Consider the following 19,182-nt stretch of genomic DNA (forward strand, 5'->3'; position numbering starts at 1 on the left):
CTGTATTCGAGATCTTATAGATTAAGAATCTACTGTTATAAAGCAGCTCAATGATGCTAAGCAACGAGAAAACCAGTTTCCCTTAGACTTTCATTAGTACTTGGAATCCCTTGAGGCCTAATTCCCGAAGTAGGATGAAAAGGCTCGTACTCTTACCTTTTATACGAAGCTTTCGTCTGCAATTAGTAACTATATTGACTTGTATATCTATAACAAACTAGAGACTCGGGAAAAGATAGTTAAACTCGCTATCTAAATTTGGTATAGTTTCCAGTACCGAAAATCTCAGGAAGCCCCTAAGTATTCGTCCCTACATCCTTCTCACTCTTCTCCTTCATTGCGTTCTTCCCTAACCTATAAATCGTTATTTTATCCTCGAAGAGTGTTATTATCCCGTTATTACTAACGAAACGTATAGTCAACGACGCTATATACGAAACCTGACGACCACCCTATATCAACCCTATCTCATTTCAATCAGCTGAACCCTATAGACAGTTAGGGAAACCCTTTGACTTGTTTTGTTTATAGTAGTAACATCCATTTCGCTAACGACTGCCTATAAAAAGGAGTATCAGTGAATAAAGCCATTAGGTACCCTAGTCGCCGAGGTGGGGGATCGCGTCTAAATCGGTAGGGAAACGGCAGATACCGGCGGATATGAACTCCGATTATATTGGTAAAGACGATGTACTAGGGGTTCCAGTCAAAGAACGAATATACACTTCCATAACCTTGTTGAACTATACCCCTCAATCTATTATAGTCGATCTCGATACTGGAGTAGAGATTGATGTTGTTAGTCTGGAGTTCGTAAAGTAGAGGAAACTCCGATAGATCGGGATGCAATTACCCTATATTCGGTTTATAGACTATTATATCGTTGAAGCATTTAGTATTTATAAAATTCCCTTAGAACTAACAGACTACTAAGGAATTACTAAAAGAATATGCATTTCTTATATTGCTATCAATTACCTCCTTATTATAAACGATTCCCCTATTCTTCTTAGGATACTAAGTTTAATATCCTATAAGATCTTATTATACCTAGAAGGGAATTTATAGTGGTTTATAACGGAATCAGAGTATATTCGGATTGAAAACCTGAAGAAATTCTTAAAAATATATCGAAGAGAAGTTTATGTTTACTCTTTAATACAGTACCCAGACGTGCTAGAGGCGCTTTTTCTGGAGGAGGAAGAGGAGAATATCTCCCGAAAACCTGAAGATATCCCTCCTGAAATCTCAGACTTTACGGATGTTATGAACTCCAATAATACAGATATTCTACCTTCATTCAAAAGTACTGATTATGCTATTGATCTACTCCCCAATACTGTTCCTCCTGTTGGACCTCTTTACCCTCTATTACGATATAAACTTTCGATTTTAGAGGAATATCTATACGAAAACCTGGTAAAAGGCTGTATTCGTCTATCCTAGAGTTCAGCTATAAGTCCTATCTTGTTTGTACTAAAGAAAGATAGTACTCTATACTTATATGTGGATTACTACGGACTTAACTGGATAACGGTCAAGAATCGGTACCCTTTACTATTGATTTCAGAACTCTTGGACCGAGTATCCGGAGCAAAGTATTTTACGAAGTTGGACCTGAAAGAGGTATACTACCGGATTCGTATCCAAGAAGGAGACGAATGGAAGATGGCTTTCCGTACTCGATACGGTCTGTTTGAGTATCTTATTATGCCTTTTGGCCTGATAAATGCTCCTGCGACCTTCTAAAGTTATATTCAGACTGCTTTAGGCAGGCTACTAAACGATTGTTATATATATTATTTAGATGATATTTTAATTTTCTTTCCAGACCGGGAAACCTATACGACTTACCTCTAACGAGTCCTGGAATGCCTGAGACAAGTGTAGTTATACTGCAAGCCTAGTAAGTATTTATTTTATTAGGACAAGGTGGAATTTCTAGGTTATGTTTTAACTTCTGAAGGTGTCGGTATGGATTCGGTACGAATTCAGACTGTCTAAGATTGGTCTGAACTACAGTCCTATTGAGATATCCAAGTTTTTTTAGGATTTTGTAATTTTTACTGTCGATTTATTCGAGGTTATTCGGAGATTGTATTACTATTAAGTAATTTGCTAAAGGGGTTATAGAACGGACGAAAACCGGGAACCCTCCGGTTAGAGGCCGAAGAGCGTATAGCATTCGTGCGGCTTAAGAGAGCATTTTAAGATGCGCTAGTTTTATATTATTTCGACTCCGAACTCCTTATTATTATTGAGATAGATGCCTCTGACTTTGCAATAGGAGCTGTCCTGTCGTAAGTCCTGAAAGGGGGCCGAAAACGTCCCGTTGCGTTCTGGTCGGCGAAGTTTTCTGGACCGGCCTAGGACTATAGAACTCCTAATAAGGAGATGATAGCTATTATAGAAGCCTTCAAGTATTGGCAACACTACGTTGAAGGGAGTCGCTATAAAGTTACTGTGTTTTCGGATTATAATAACCTATAAAGGTTTATAAAGTAAAACCGATTGAATAGCCGATAGACTAGATGGTGTATATATCTGGCAGGATTTGATTTTACTATCAAGCATTAGTCTAGGAAGTGAAATCTAGCCGATAGCCCCTCGAGAAGACTAGATTACGAGGATAAAGAATGTCCTGATAGACTCGAGTGGATATCTACTTTTGAGAGCAAAATTACTCGGGTAAACCGGATCAGAAAGCTGATCGCGGAAAGAAATAAGATTGTCTATTGCATAGAAGAAAGTAAATTAGCTTGCGTAAGAAACCCTAGTAAATCAGCTAGTACCCGGGTCGGAAAGACGACTGTAGAAGGGGTCAAGAGAGCCTATTATGTACCAGAGAATAGCGAAGATACTAGTATATAGGACCCTAGCAAACTAGCTAGTTGGAAACCTAAAATAATAGGTTGTCCCTCAGAAGTTACTATAGGATTGCTAAGTATTTACCTGCTAGGACCTTAGGATTACTAAGAAGCCGATTAGCTTGGATAGGAATAGATTATTACTTGTCAATGTACGAGAGAGTATACTCGACTAGAAGCGGTTTATACTGCGGAACCGTCGAAATCTATAAGAGAATTAATCCTAGAACTGCAAGCTACGGATCCGGTGACTCTGAAAATCAAGGAAAGGCTGGTAAGTCCAGCCCGAAACTAGAGAGTTTCGCTGAATAGGCACTTGGATGCGAGTAAGAATTACTGTATTAAGGACGATTATTCGTCCCGGTAGAATAAGCCGTTAAGTAGGAGTTACTCCAGCTTTTTTATAACGATCCGTTAGTAGGTTATTTTGGTATTAAAAAGACTCTCGAACTGTTATAAAGAAAATACTTCTAGTATAGTATAACCAAAGATATCAAAGACTACTGCAGAACCTGCTATACCTACCAAGTCAATAAGATAAGACGGTATAAGCTGTATAGATCGCTCGAATCGTTGCCGATTCCTATACGACCTTGAAGCGAAATCACTATAGACTTTATCGTAGGTTTTCCTATAATGAAGAGTCCCGATAGCTCTAAGAAGGATGTAATTCTGGTAGTTGTCGATCGGTATACGAAGATAAACCGATTCTTCCCAGTATCTACTACTATTACTAGCTAAGAATTAGCAGAGCTTGTTTATAAAGAGATTGAACTCAAGTATAGCTCTATTAATAGTTGCATTAGTAATCGAGGTTCTGTTTTTATATTACAGTTTTGGAGCGATTTGTATTACCTGTAAAAGGTATATAAGTAGCTTTCAACCGCTTTTTACCTATAAACCGACAGGCAAACGGAGCGAGTAAATCAAATATTTATTTAATACCTCTGTTGCTTCGTATGCCAAAACCAAATTACCTAGGTAAATCTCCTCCTAGAAGTAGAATTTATTATCAATAGTACTGTCAATTCTATAATCAAGATAAGTCCCTTTAAAGTACTAATAGGTTATTAACCTCTAATTTCCTATTGTATCGAGGGCGATATATAAAAGAGGAGGATATCCAGTATAATTGAAAGAATTGAAAAACTTATTGAGCTAAGAAAACAGTTAGAATAAAATTGGGTTGAAGCTATAGCAGTCCAGAAACGATATTACGACGAGAAGTATATAAAAAAGGAGTTTAAGAATAGAAGTTTAGTATTGTTATTAACCTGGAATTTGAGATTCAAGTTACCGAGGAAATTGGTACCTAAGTTCATCGGTCTATTTCGTATTCTAAACCGAGTCGGATCGCTAGCTTATCGTCTGGTACTCCCGGATAAATACGATTGTTTGTATAATATATTTCCTATATCAATGTTGAAACCGTAGTACAGCCGAAAAGGAGATGATTCGTCCGTGATGCCGATACTAGACTTTGAGGACGATAGAGAGTAGGAAGTTAAAGAGATTCGAGACGAGAGAAAATTCTAAGGTAAAACCTTCTTTTTAGTCAAATAGGCAGGCTGGCCCTCGGAGTATAATCAGTAGGTATCAGAGGAGGATATAATAAATGTACCTAAGCTAGTATTATAATTCCGAAAAGCATATAAAAACTAGTAAAAGTATAGACGATAAGATATTAATTAATATCTACCTATATAAAGCTATATCTCGGGGTATACCAGATGCTAACCCTAACCGAAATACCCTAGAAAAACCCCCGAAAATAATATAAACCTTAGAAAATTGAGGTCGGTACCAGCTCTAAGTTAGGAGCTACCTCTACCTAAACCTACTAGGCCTCCGTATCCTCTATATTGGCGGCGATTTCCTCCTTAACCTTCTTGAGAAAACGGCGTTTAGTGCCCGACCAACCTATAAAACCAATATCGCTAAGTGATAGACGAGTAACAGACTGTACCTCCTAGGCGTGTATCTCAGACTCGTACTGCGAAAAGTCAGCGATAACTTAGTAGAAATATAGTGATTGAGACTGATATCGGTATTGCGGCTGCGGTTCCGGCTAGAGCGGGATGACTGCTGTAGGCGGAGTTGGCTATATAGTATAATTATAGAGCAATATGCTATATAAGTTTGTTATTGAGATATTAGCGATTTGTATACAAAGATAAGTAAGATAAATATATTTATAGAAGACGGCTTAGTAGCGCTGGAAATACCAAATTGGCGGCGATAAACGGTCTCGGCGGTGTCGAAAGCCCTAACTAGATCTTTAGCGGCGGTAGTGATCTTCTTGCAGCTACGGCGAGATAGTGTAGAAACTTAAAGGCAATTACCCTCTTCGTCGAGCTCGCCTTCGGTATCCTCTATACGATAATCGACGATAGTATGAGCTATGTCGATAAGGATTATGAGGTCGACGGAGTCGCTAACTATTCCGGCAGTGGCCTATAATCGTTAGTAAATCCTCTACTAATCCGCTGAAAATGTATATAATTTACCGGTATATATAACTCTTTCTTTGTATTGTAATAGGAGTAATACGAGGAGGTCGACTGCTCGAAAGAACAGTCAATCGTAAGGACCTTGCTGGAGCGAGGGTTGGTGTTTTTAAGTACCGAGTGAATGTATTTTATATACGGTATGACCTCGGCGGCGGAGGTAGTGAAAGTGTCTATCGCAACGGAAAAGTGGCCGAAGCGATAACGAAAAGAGAGAGAGAGAGAGAGAGGAAGAGAGAGAGAGAGGGAGAGAGAGGCGAGGACGGGTAGCGAGCTATATATAGGAGTAGAGTGAAAAGCGAGTGAAATAACGTATAGAAGAGAGCTTGAAGAAGAAAAGTTTTGGAAAAGGTGGGAGAGGAGAGGGGTATTTATACCTAAGGAGAAACGGCTAATATACGTCTGTAAATTTGTAACTGTATATAAGCCTTACGATTAAGTAGTTGTATAATCTTTATATGTTTTGAAGTTGTGAGGACAATACGTAAGTTCGGATGGAAATCCGGATGATTCGGCTGTAATTTGGATCTCAGGCCTGAACCGGGAAAGTGGGACCTCGGAGCCGCGAATCCTACTATAGCCCGATAACCGGCTGAACTTTTCTCGAAAACCTCCCGACTATAAGACGACTTACTCCTTACTCTAAACCATTGTTTCTCCTTTCCTACTATATAGCTCGTTGGAGCGGATGGACTATGAGGTCCACCGGTTCGACACTTATCCATTTGCGCGGCTATGAACAGTATTCGATGTATACCTGATATCTACCCGATATTATCCTAAGTCTTACCCCCTAAGTTTAGACGATCCTTAGTAGTAAGGAACCTGAGGACAGGTTCTATAGAGGGGAGGATAATTTGTAACGAGAGTCTCTAGACGAAGGTCAGGAGGACCCGCCGAATGATGCTGGATGATGTTACGATATAGGATAGATAAGAACCCCGTGAGGGAACTCTCTTATGCGGGGCACTTCTGATCCGTAAGGATCAGTCTCTGTGTAATTGATAGGAGGCTGTTTACCAAGATATCGCCCGCTGGTCTAGGTCTTTTCGGTATCAAGATATCGTGGTCCATCTCCCTCAACGTGTTCCCAGAACAACCCCTTTACACTATTGCCATCGAGGTCGTGACAGCTGATGCCCCTGAATCTGGATATCCATATCTCCGTACCCTTAGATAGGTACTGGGCTATCGCTAGCCTATATATAGTCGCCAGGCTCGGCCTTCTTATAATTATTGAACCTATGTCTTTAGTTAAAGATGTAAATAGTAGTTCCAGAGTCTAAGATAGCTGAATTTTTCAAAGGATACTCAGCTGTTAAGAAAGCTGTCTTTACAAACCAGAAAACTGCTAGGGCAGCAGCCGATTTTCTGGCCTAGTCAACTCTATAACTCTATCTGATACCTCAGCTTCTCGACTTCTTTTGCAACGTCGGATCCTTTAAGGCCTCGTCAACACTAATCCAAACGTGGTCTCTTTCAATAAAACCTTCAAGTACTAATTCCAGAAAGGCATAGTAGTATCTCTGCAAATAGTGGAACTGGCTACAATAGGGATATGTGGTTGTGGCTGTGCCTAAGGCCTTCCTTGGCCCTATTTTAGGTCTTTTGCCCTCTGGGGTCTCGGCCTTACCCGGAGCTTTACTCCGCTTTTTAGGTTTGCTACCGCCAGAGCCACCCTATTGCATTCGTTGACTGTTGTTTTGTTCCCCCCTATTACTACCAGGGCCGACTTTGCCATCAGAAGCGTCCTCCTGATAGTGTCAGGTGCAGGAGGGTGTCAAGTGCAGGCGGGGCACTGCCAGGGTCAGGGGCCTATAAATTACCGGCTTCGCCGGAAGTTTTGGAACGTTCAGAGTTCAACACTGTCACCTACCACCTCCTTAGAAGCGATAGCTGCGCAGACGCCGCTCCTTCAATGCGAATCATCCTTTCACTCTCCTTTTCTCACACTAATCCCCATTTTCGATCTGACAGATAGGCCTCTTTACCACCTTTTGTAGTGAAGTGGGGGATAGTGCACTAGCCGGATAGCACTCTAAGACAACTCTAAGACTTCGGATCCGGCAGTGTAGGTCCGGGGTATCGGATTCCTGGCCCTCCAGACTGGATCAGGTGATCGGGTTGAGAACCCACTTTTTTTCTATATTTAAGACTGTCCTGACTATCGGCCTCGACAGTCAAGGACAATCAAAATCAATAGCTCAACCAATTCTTTCTTTCGATTTGCTTGCTCTATTGGGAGCTGTCTTTGCAGCCTCCCTCTGATCAGAGGGAGTCCTGCCTGTCTTTGTTGCTACTTTGGTCCAAGCCACGTTGCTGAGAATCCTAGTTTGTTGTCCGGTTTCTCAGTCGTTGTCCCTCCCCTTGTTTTGTTATCTTGTTGTTTTGTTGATGGAGTGTATGTGTGTTTTCTGCTCCATTTCACTAGTGGCTATATAAATCTCCGGCTGATAAGGATGAGTATATTCAATACTACGAATTTGATCGCGTTATTGGGGATAATACAGCACCTCAGTCAAGGGTACGGTACCCGGGACACGGCCGCAACGTCTGGAACAGAGCTTCGGCATCTGGAACAGAACTCCAGCACCCGGAATAAGGCCACAACGTCCAGAACAGGGCTCTGGTACCTGGAACAGGGCGTTGGCACCCAGAACAAGGTCCAGCATCTCCAAACACACTATAATCTCACCTGTGGAGCGAAGGAATCTCGTATTCAAATTCCGCCACCATAATCTTACGTGAGGAGCGAAGGAATCTCGTATTCAAAGAGATCTTCAAAATTAAGCTCTATAACAAATAGGTGATCTATAATAAACTCCTTTTCTAATTATCTCAAAGGCCGAAACGGCCGACAAGATCAAATCTATAATAACTACGGCTTTCCCTCACTTAGAATTAACAATAAAGTACTTTGAAGTCTTTTCTTCACCTTCCTTCTTTTCCATCATCCACTGTGTACCTTACATAATCAACACGCGTTGATCACTTACGTAGCTACCTACGCTATATAGAAGTCTTCGTGATAGATCTCAACGTGCTGTGTTCGACTGTATTTATCTCGACCTAGACTTTAGTCTAAACCTCCTAGTACTCTGAGATGACAAGATTACAGCTATCCACCCACTGGTATACGTCGTAATAGGAGAGCACTAACCTAGTGTAGGAAGATAATAACGATAACACTAGTCAACTAGGATCGTAATGAGCAAGGTATGGAAGAGGCTGTGGAAGTAAGTGTTGATTAGGTAAGGCACACAGTGGATGATAGAAAAGAAGAAAGGTGAAGAAAAAACTTCAAAGTGCTTGATTGTTTTTTTTTATCTAAATGAGGGAAAGCCGTAGTTATTGTAGATCACCTGTTTATTGTGAGGCTAATTTTGAAGATCTCTTTGAATACGAGATTCCTTCGCTCCACAGATGAGATTATAGTGCGTTTAGAGATTCTGGACCTTATTCCAGGTGCCAGTGCCCTGTTCCGAGTGCCAGAGCCCTGTTCTGGGCGTTGTGACCTTGTTCCAGGCGTTATGACCTTATTCTGGGTACTGTAGCCCTGTCCCAGGTACCGGAGTTCTGTTCCAGATGCCGAAGCTCTGTTCCAGACGTTGCGGCCCTGTTCCAGGTACCGTACCCTTGATCTAGGTGCTGTATTATCCCCAATAGTAAGAGAGGCTGTGGAAATAGGGAGAGAGGTAGAAACAAGGGAGGTCTGAGTATAGAGAGTAGGTAAAGCAAAGCCGCTTAGGAAAACAATAACTAACCTTATCTAACGGAGGTGAACTTCCTTCTTATTCCCAATTTCCTGGACCACGGAGACCCGGGTTGACCGGTCTCCCAAGAGATCGGATCACACTTATCCGAGTCGCACTAATCCGGATCACATTGATCCGGATTCGTGTTTTGCAGATCCAGGATCCAGCTTCCTGACCCTTTTGACAATATCCATTGTCATATCCATTTTGATATATAAGATCCTGTCAGGGTTAGGGTTATATATAGGTAAGTGTGGCATACGGACTACTTTTGAGCGGGGCTATGGTATAGTGAGAAGAATGCTACAGTCCGAAGAGTTCGTCTCTATAAATATAGTCAATATACATCTCTATAGATAATATATTATTGACAAACCTATTTTGGCCTCTTAGGAAGAGGGAGTTATAATAATCAGATCTTTTCATAGCTTTTTCCTATTACGATCTCGGTAATAGTTTTAAATAGGTCTTTAACCTGAAATACCTAGAATATATATAACTAAAGAATTAATCACTATTATAGATTTAAAGAAGTAATTTATATAGATTATCAACCTAAATCTTTCTATAAAAGCTAAAAGCTTTATGGTATTTATAGTAGTTGACTAGCACAGCAACTTTCTAAAGCATTTTGAGTATAATAGTTTATAGGACCTAGTAATTGCGGCTGCAGATAACTGGTTGTCGCCTCGTCCCAGATGGCGAACTCCGAATTCAAATTCTCCAGGGTGAGGATGACATCGCTTTCCAGGCCTGTTGTATGGCTGTACGGCACCATGGGCGGAAAGCAGAACGGGAAAGTGGCTGTTGGACTCTAATCGGCGGTGGGCATGGAAGGGTTGGCGAGCTGTCACCGGTCCGGGAGCCCGCAGATCCCTTTTTTGCTGGTCCGGCGGTAAGCGGGGACAAGGTTGGCTTCCTCGACAGCAGTACATAAGTAATCACGCTGTTTGTTGTCGACGTTGTTAAGCGGCTGACTGGTGGAACACCGTCGACGGTAGAAACCGAGATGCTGATTTGTACCTAAGCCGGCCTATGTCCGCCGTTTCCGAACAGCCATATACAGCTTGAGGATCAATTTTGTTGTTCCGTGGTTTCCTAAGACGGCAGGCAGGTTCCCTGGTTGGCGGACTCGAGGTTGGAGCACAAGCAATTTTCCTACCATAATTCTCGGAGGTTTCTCTCACTGTCGACCCAAGAATGCACTTGACACTCCCTGGGCCAGCTCAGTAGAAGCGACGTGGCAGCTCCTGGACTCACTTGGGTCGGCTTTGTGTAGGAGCGGCTTCTGCCAAACATATGGAACACATGTCACTGGGTTACATCTGTCTTAAGACCCAGTCTTCTTTACCGTCCTTGCTCGGCCCTCGTCCACCGGTGGCTCCACTGGTTATGGTAACAGCAATAGCGAGCGAGCCAAGGTAAGTCGGCCAGGAAAATCTGCCCAGTTATACCGTTTGGGACAGCCTGATATCCCGCAGTTCGACCTCATCCGCCAAAGACCCGCCCCTGCCGCCCCCACTCCCAAAGATCTTCCAGACTCCCGCCTGCCAGCGTGTCGAGGTCGGACGGACAGAATCCAGCCGCCGCCAGACTTTGAGATTGTCGTGCTCGGTAACCTGCCAGCCCGCCAGTATTATGAGCGTCACGGGAACAGCGATGACCCACAAGACCCAAAAGTCGGGGTTGACATCCATGTGCTCGCCCTCGGGAGTAAAGAATTGGGTGCCGAAAACGGTGGTGATGGCGCTAAACGGGATGAAGACCATGCCAACAATGGAGATGAGGCGCACACTGCGGCTGTTCTTGAGGTTGACTCGGCTGTCGCGCGCAGTGTTGATGTGGAAGGCCTGGCTGTGTCAATCGGGGGCGTCCCCAACGTGCGCCGGGGAGAGGATTGGGAATGTAGGTCTGTCCGTACGAGATCTATTGTGTTCTTAATCCTTGCCTGCGAGCTGACAGTCCTGAGTCTTGTCGACTGGAATAGCTCAAGGCGATGATGCAGGAGACGGTGGGTGTTTTCCCACAGCCTCTCGCCCTTTTGAGGCGACGACTCGTGTTCTAAGAGCGCCATATCCACCATTCTTACGGCGGCATCCAAGCCCTCGAGCATGTAGATGGCATTCTTTGCACTCGTGTGAATTCGGTGGAGGTCTGGGTCCGCAACGTTGGAGTCGGCCGACCAGAGCATTTGTGCGCGGCGAAAAATCTCTTCCTCGTCGGTGCGGATCAGGTTGGTCACGTCCCAGGCGACCTTGTCGATGCGGTGATACCACGATACCAACGCGATGTCTACCAGCACATATGGGTCGACGGTCGCGTCTGTCCAGTTTGGGGACTGCACGAAATGGAACAGACGCTCCAGAGTCTCAACAGGCGGCTGGAAAACGATCAGCGCCAGCGTGTAAGCCGTTCGCGGTGTTGCTCCGGGGCACGGAAAAAGGCTAATAGCCTTGGGCAGCCATGTCAAGACGAAACCCCATTTCAGCCATTCTGGCTGTCGGTTCGGCGAGTCGATCCGTGGGATCTCGACGAGGAAGTGCATCCAAAGAGCTTGACGAGAGCGTTGGTCAAAAGTCGGCGGCAACCTGTGACAAGGGATTGAGCGGCTACCTACTCTCCCGGCCGCCTTCACCAAGCTGATGCCCAAAGGAGTGCGTCACGCTTCGCTCGCGCTCCCACACAAACTCATCAGGTAGCCCGTATAGGTCGATAATCGTCTGATACTCAATCTCAGCGCCGCGATATCTCCCGTCTAGGGGGGCAATTCTAGAACACAAGTTCAGCTAGCCAGATCCCAATAATCGCACCATTAGTGCGTAATAGTCAAAGCAGCTGTAAGCGGAAATGCCGCGCGTACATGATATCAAGGTCTCGCCCAGCCCATGGCGCTAACTCTGTTGCGGTGGCATATCTGGCCCGCCTCGCGGGTTCGCCTGTGCGGCAATTCCAGGTTGGGGGTTAGTTATCAGCCGACAGGGTGGGATGGACGGTAGGGGGAGAGTGGCTTACCACATTGCCGCCAGACCCTCTGGAACCTGGACGCGGGCCGGGCTGGAAAAGGCTGAAGCCTCCGGCATGGTTGGTGTGCATTCACTGCATTGTGGTGCTGCATCCTTCAGCTGAAGTAGGCAAACTTAAACCCGGGAATTGCGGGGCGTCGATACGAGGGACTTGAAGGGAGCTCAGTGAGGGTACATGTGCCGAGCGAACGCAGCTCCCCGACGACAGTTTTCGAGTAGTTTCGAGCCGGGGCAGAGTACTGAAGCTCTCGTGCCGGCACTTTTGTAGGATGAGGCTCTGGCGACGCCTAATCAGTATGGGACCAAGGCCCGGGACATTCCGAACGAGTGATTTTAGCTTGCATGCTGCCCCCCCTCCCGGGACCCATCACTTCAGCCACAGCGGTAAGTCTGCCAATAGAAAATTTGGAGATGCAATAGTGCAGGAAAAGCGGCTTCAATAGCTTCCCTACAGGACCTGTCTGTGTAACAGTTAGCCACAAAATTATCAGACCATTGAGGCAAGTAATGCTGAACAAGTATACAGCCTTGTCCACATTCCTCTGAGGATTTCCCGCATTGGAATGCCTCTTGGTCAGGGTATTTTCCGGGACTATTGACAGCTGAAATCCCTTTAAGAAGACTTAACCAGTGTGAAGCATAAAGACCTGGCATCATTGCGCGGTATGCCAGACGAGGCAGAGCCACGAGCGTTTTGCGTCTTCTCCCAGAACTTATTATTTCGATCAGATTCCTTTTCCAAGAGCCTTTCTGCTTCGTCTTTTCGGCATGTCATCGAGTGGACATCAGTCTGGGTACCACGGCGGAAGCGTGAACCCCGACCAAGATCGATACCAGGAATACCTGGACAAACTCGACTATCTTTGGCCGAGCGAGGACAGCGTGCCCTCGACTGCAACACCCAACAACGGTAACTAGGAGTTACAATGCGATCTGGCGAGGTTGGCGCTGATCAAATGATGAAGATACAGGAGCGCAGCAACCGTCAACTCAGGGCCAGAGAAACCAGCAACCGCAACCACGGCCCACTGACTCGGCGGCACGCCAGTAACCAGTCTTCGCCAGACAGCATGGCGCTAGCACAGATAGCCAGAAACGACAATGGGAACCATCCAAATCCATACCAAGACGTCTCCAGCTGGTGGTCCGCCTTCTTTACGGGCGGCTACAGCTGGAGGTGGTTCACGAGTCCACAACTCTACTTCCGCCCCAACCTCGAGTACATACCGGGCCCGGCTCCGTTCACCGTCATTGACGGACTCGGGCGCGAGAAGACTTTCGACAAGCCCTTTGATTGCTACATTGACCCCTTCACTGGAAAGATCGAGACCCTCTACGTGCAGGCTCCCGAATCTATCTGTCAACTCTCTGCCACCAGCCCCAACGCCACGTGGAAACGGACACCGATCCGCAATGTCACTCCCATTGCGTTGCGCATTGCAAACCTCCCTTTCCGCTTCATCCCCGCAGAGCGGAGAGGTGACAGATCCAGGTTCATGGCCGAAGACTGGCTGATGGTGATTGGCATGTGGATCCCGACTCTCGCCGTGTTCTTACTTTCCGTGAGTCACTATCCTTCCCGAAGCTATTCATGCAGTATGGCCGTCTTTGTACTAACACGCTGTTCAGGTGATGACGATAGACGACTCGGCGCCAGTGGAAAAGGATCAAACCAAGTACCTCCCGCTGATGTACAGAGGCCTCCGCTACCCGCGCATGGCCCGCAACATCCTCGAGAACCGAGAGCAAGTGGCTCGGCTGCTATACAACTATGCACCAGGAAATACCACGACAGCACTCTCATTGTATCGGAAATTTCGTCCGCGCTTTTTGAATTACTTGGTCGAAACTGAACGGAACGGGCGGAAGACGTACGAATGCGAGCGACACCCAGTGGGCGTGAAAGACTTGACCCCTTTTGTCATGGTTTGCTACTCGTCGGCTCACTATCACATTCCAGACGAGAGCCAGGCCGGACCGGGCATTGACAATGACGACCTCAACGCTCTTCTTGCCTTGGCTACTAAGGCCGCCGTCGAACACTTTAAACCCCTTCCTTCTGATCTGCGGCGAGACCGCAGGGCATTCTGGATTGCAGCAAACTGCATCCCGCCTGACATCGATGTGGACGATAACGGAAACACACGTCACGTAGAAGGACCCGACAAGGAAGACTTGGCGAACCGAGACGTGAGTTATCCATCATTGAAGCTAGCGTTTAGCATGAGCGCGCACGTACCTAACTTTGATGCCCTCGTATAATTAGACCTACAGCATCAGCGACATCATCCGGACTGCCCAACACGTCATTGTTGTAGCTGGCAACGCGCGCCGCCCTTGGGATGATAGAGCACTCTACATCTGGGGCCAGCGCGTCTGGACCCTGCCCGAGATTGTCCTGAGCAAAGGGGACACTGTCACCGTCGTGCACTGCGGGATGAAAACGGACTCCAGTCCAAGGCTCGAGGTTCACAAGATCTCCAAGGAGATGTTCCCAACCTGGGCCTGGGAGGACTACTTCACTTCGCGACAGCTTATTGAACACTATGGCACACTGCACCTCAGTCGGCTGGAGCTCGTCAAGATCTCCCTCGAGTGTCTGATGAGCCGCAAGTTCAAGGCTAAGCATCCTGGCGATCGGGTGTATGTGCTAATGGGCCTGCTTCGGATCCGGCCGCCCATCGACAAGACGGACTCGGCATTCCAGGCCTTTGCGCGGCTCTCCCTGCCCCAGGACAGCGACCGACTCATGGAGCGCCTGATCTGTCTCCTACCCGATACGCCCGACCAGAACTGGGAGCTGATGAGGGACCAGTACAAAGCCAGCCTTTGGGACATTTACCCGGACACGCAGGTCTGCGGCATCGGCGAGAACGACACGGTTATTGTGGACGGCGCCAAGGGCGCCCAGATCCAGTGGTCCGGGTTCACCCCGGTGCGCAGTCTCAGGAAGCTCACAATAAAACGCATCTTGTTCCTCTTCTTCCTTACCTGGTCACCTCTTCTCTTCTTTGTCGGCGTCATCATGGCCGCGGTTGCTGCGCCACCGCCCGGTTATGAGGCGTACGGCACCCCTCCTAATCCGATCTACCAGTCCGGCGTTGCCATACTGGTAATCACCCTGTTGCTGTTTATTCTCCCGGCTCCGTACTTCCTGTGGCACCTCCACTCGGGTAAACTGTGGGAGGTCGAGCCTTGTTTCTTTGGCCTCGAAGGCTACGTGCCCATCGAAGCTATTGAAGAAAAGCTCTTCGGCACGCCGGGAAAGCACGGCGGCCGCCTGCGCTGGAGCGCCTATGGATCACCCCTGTCCCGTCACATACAGGGCCAGCCCAAGCACGAGCGCGCCGTGCGCTACCGGTACCACGACGGCAACGACAACGACAGAAACCCCCTGTTCCCACCACCACTGTCGCCCCCCCCGCAAGTCGTAGATATCACCCCAGTCGACACTTACCCCGTCGAGACAATCGACCCAACGAGCCGCTGCGCCGCCTGCGCCCCAAACGGCGTGGGAGCCATGTACTGCCATTACCACCCCACCGTCGCCTCCTGCCAGGATGTGAGCCGCAGCCCTATGGGCCACATGAAGGTATTCACGCTGGTTGACACGTTCAACATGACGGTGACTCTGTTCTACGCCGTGCGCCCGCCAACGGTGCTGGTCGTCGGTGGCAGCGAGGGCGGCATGAAGCGTGCCATTGCGTGTTCGTTGGATGTCACCACGGGCACGCTCTACCGTGAGACGGTGCTACGCATCCCCTCGCAGAGCGTCAATCGCATGGAGGGCTTGCCTAGGGTTAGGTTGGGGCTGAGGTGGCCGTTTTTGGAGGGTGATGTGCGTCGGACGGGTTGGGGTGGTGGTGATTGGGGGCCGGTTCAGGGCAATATGGCACCGGCTTAAGTTGTATACCCAGAACAGAGGGGTTGATGATGGGGAAATTTAAGAGGGGATGACTTCATGGAAAGGGAAGGATCGTAGTGCTAGGCGGAATCCTGTCATTCTCTCCGTGGAAAGGGAGAAGGGGCATGAATAAGGACGCCCGGCGGGTGTGGAATTTGATCTCGGAGGTGAGGCTTCGCGGGGATTTCTGATTAACGGTGTCAACGTTGTAATTAACCTTCCATGGACCTACCTATCACTTAGATATGAATTTGCCCACTTTTCTACCAAGAACTCGAATAACCAATCTTGGTTCGCTGCTTGGATTTGGTGCAGCTTATCTGACCTTACTTACTGTTGTACAGCTGGTGAGAACGCTGGGGGTTGCTTCGACCACAGGGACTGGTAGAAACAAAATATTGGGCTCGAAAATTCATGGCTACATTATTCTCTCATGGATAATCGATAATTATGGACAGCGGTTTAATGTTATAATCTGAGGAAGGTCCAAAATTGAATAAGGAGATGAGGTCAAAACTGGGGATACCATATCATGGCGTCGAATTGCGTGGCTCGTGCGCATGGAGTGTCCCAAGCCCAAGATTCAAGCCGTATTATAGCCTGTCTACCGGTCTGACCGACAAGGAGCTTTGTATCCAGTAGGAAAACCAACGGTGCTGTGTTGATCCATGGCTCGTGGGCCTCTGCGCGTCTGAGAGACTCGCTGTTGTATGAGACGAATCTGGGCACACGAAATTTCCTTTTTTGTACCTCGACCACGTGACACTGCTCACCCCGGCTCAGGCGCGGCTCAGTCTTTGCTCAGAATTTGCTCAGGCTTGCTCACCTTTACTCAGGTTAAGTACTATTTTCGGAACGCTGCGCCGCAGCATGCGGAATTGCTTCAACTCTAGCCGAGTAGACCTAGAATTGGTCCCATATATAAAGATGGCCAAAATCGGTCCCTATTTTGAAAATGAACAGCCTCGCCTTTAACGTATTTTATAAGCGAGCGACGCATATAAGCGAGCGACGCACTTTTCAATGCGACGCGCCACCCATACTTGTTTACCACATTCCACCACCAAAAACCATAGCCAGCAATTCAAAAGAAGCCAGGCTTCTCTTAGCTATCAGAGCTATCCAGAAAGATCAAAAACTTAGTAAACGAAAGGCGGCTGAGATATATAATGTTTCGGAAGCAACACTCCGGCAACGGCTCAACGGCCAACCTGCACGCCACGATACACCAGCCAACTCACGAAAACTTACAGATCTAGAAGAGAGTACAATTGTTCAGTATATAAGTGAGCTCTATATACGCGCATTTCCTCCTCGGCTTCGTTTTGTAGAAGATATAGCCAACCGACTGCTACGCAAATGCGACGTGCCCCCTATCGGTTAACTCTGGGCTCACAACTTCGTTAAACGCCAACCAGAGCTTCGGACACGTTTTTCGCGTAGATACGACTACCAGAGGGCTAAATGCGAAGATCCAAAGGTTATTCGCGAGTAGTTTGCACTTATATATAACACTAAAGCCAAATATGGAATCCTCGACAAAGATATATATAACTTTGACGAGACCGGGTTTATAATAGGCATAATTACTACTAGTATAGTTATTACTACCTTTGATGGCTATAGGAAAGCTAAAAAAGTCTAGCCTGGTAATCGTAAATGGGTTACGGTTATCCAGGGGGTAAATGCTTAAGGCTAGGCTATCCTACCATTCATCCTTTTAAAGGGGAAATATTACTAGGAGAGCTAGTATCGAGATTATAGTCTTCCGGTTACCTGGTATATTGGAACAACCGAAAACGGCTGGACTACCAATAAGAAAGACATGGATTTCATCCGGCACTTCGATCTTCATACAACATCTCATATAAAAGAGAAATACCGGCTCTTAATCCTCGACGGCCACGAAAGTCACTACTCTAACCTATTTGAGATATACTACTAGGAGCACAATATCATTATACTCTATATGCCTTTACATTCCTCGTATCTAGTCCAGCTACTAGATATTAGTTATTTTAGGCTGTTAAAGAAGGTCTACGGCAATCAAATCGAGGAACTTATACGTATGTATATCACACACATCACTAAATTGGAATTCCTTTGCGCATTCAGAGAGGCAATTTTTACCACTTTTATCGACAAGAATATCCAGGGAGCCTTTGCCGGAGCTGGCCTTATACTATATAATCTAGAAAAGGTACTTTCTAAGATGAATATACGGCTTCAAACTCTAACTCCGCCAACCTCACAGCCAGGTACGGCACTACCTTGGCTATCTCAGACGCTATAAAATGCCAGAGAGGCTACCTCACAGAAGGACCTTATCAAAGGCCACATATCTAATCACCAAGGTAGTTCTCCGACCTCTATGCTGGCTACTATAGACCAGTTAGCTAAAGGTGTGGTAACTGTGATACACGAAGTGGCCCTTTTGCGTACGGAGGTCTCGGCACTACGAAAGGCCAATAAGGAGCTAAGTAAGTGACGGAGGGCCAAAAAAACACGTATACGGCTTGGAGGTCTCTTACCGTACAAAAGGCATAAGATCTACTAGCCCAGAAAGCTGTAGATAGGCCAGAAAACCAAGAGACACAGCCAAATAATAGTGGTGAAGGGGGGTCTCGTACCAAGATTCGGTGTTATGGTCTGTACGGCAAGTTTGGCTATAATGCCCGTACCTGTCAAGAGACTAGAGAATCATCTGATTCATCTATTTCTGGTTCAGTTATTGTTATTTCCTAATATTGTAGTAGAATGATTGTAGATAATTGTAGTAGGGTGGGGAGAAGTGCGTCGCTCGCTTATATGCGTCGCTCGCTTATAAAATACGTTACCTCTTATAGTTTTTTCGTATTATCTACCTGACTACTGGGAACTTAACTTTTGCCCTCCAAGTCTCGCACCTTTACTTTCTTCAAAGCACTTCTACTTTCGTTGTTTAACACCCTGAACTTATTATCATCCTTGATAAAACGCTAAGGTATAGAATGGAATTGGAATTAAAGACGTCTAATTTAGCAGATGTCGTTATCGAATAGGTTGAAAGGAGAGGCCTTATAGATAACCGCTCCAAGATCAGCCCTTATACAGTTTATAGGAATCTTAGACCTAAAAGCAAAAAAC

The 19,182-nt window shown here is 46.4% G+C and overlaps 1 protein-coding gene across 1 annotated transcript; it reads left to right on the forward strand.

Annotated features, from left to right (window-relative positions):
• Positions 1-13,222: 13,222 nt before the first annotated feature.
• MFIFM68171_05729 (Heterokaryon incompatibility domain-containing protein (Fragment)) lies at positions 13,223-16,056 on the forward strand (the record flags this gene model as incomplete). Its single annotated transcript, XM_071061149.1, has 3 exons — positions 13,223-13,714; positions 13,782-14,342; positions 14,419-16,056. 3 exons carry the CDS (start codon positions 13,223-13,225, stop codon positions 16,054-16,056), a joined length of 2,691 nt encoding a protein of 896 aa, XP_070917250.1.
• Between the last annotated feature and the right edge of the window lie 3,126 nt (positions 16,057-19,182).

This window comes from Madurella fahalii (assembly GCF_045866475.1).
Source record: "Madurella fahalii IFM 68171 DNA, scaffold_3, whole genome shotgun sequence".
Taxonomy (NCBI): domain Eukaryota; kingdom Fungi; phylum Ascomycota; class Sordariomycetes; order Sordariales; genus Madurella; species Madurella fahalii.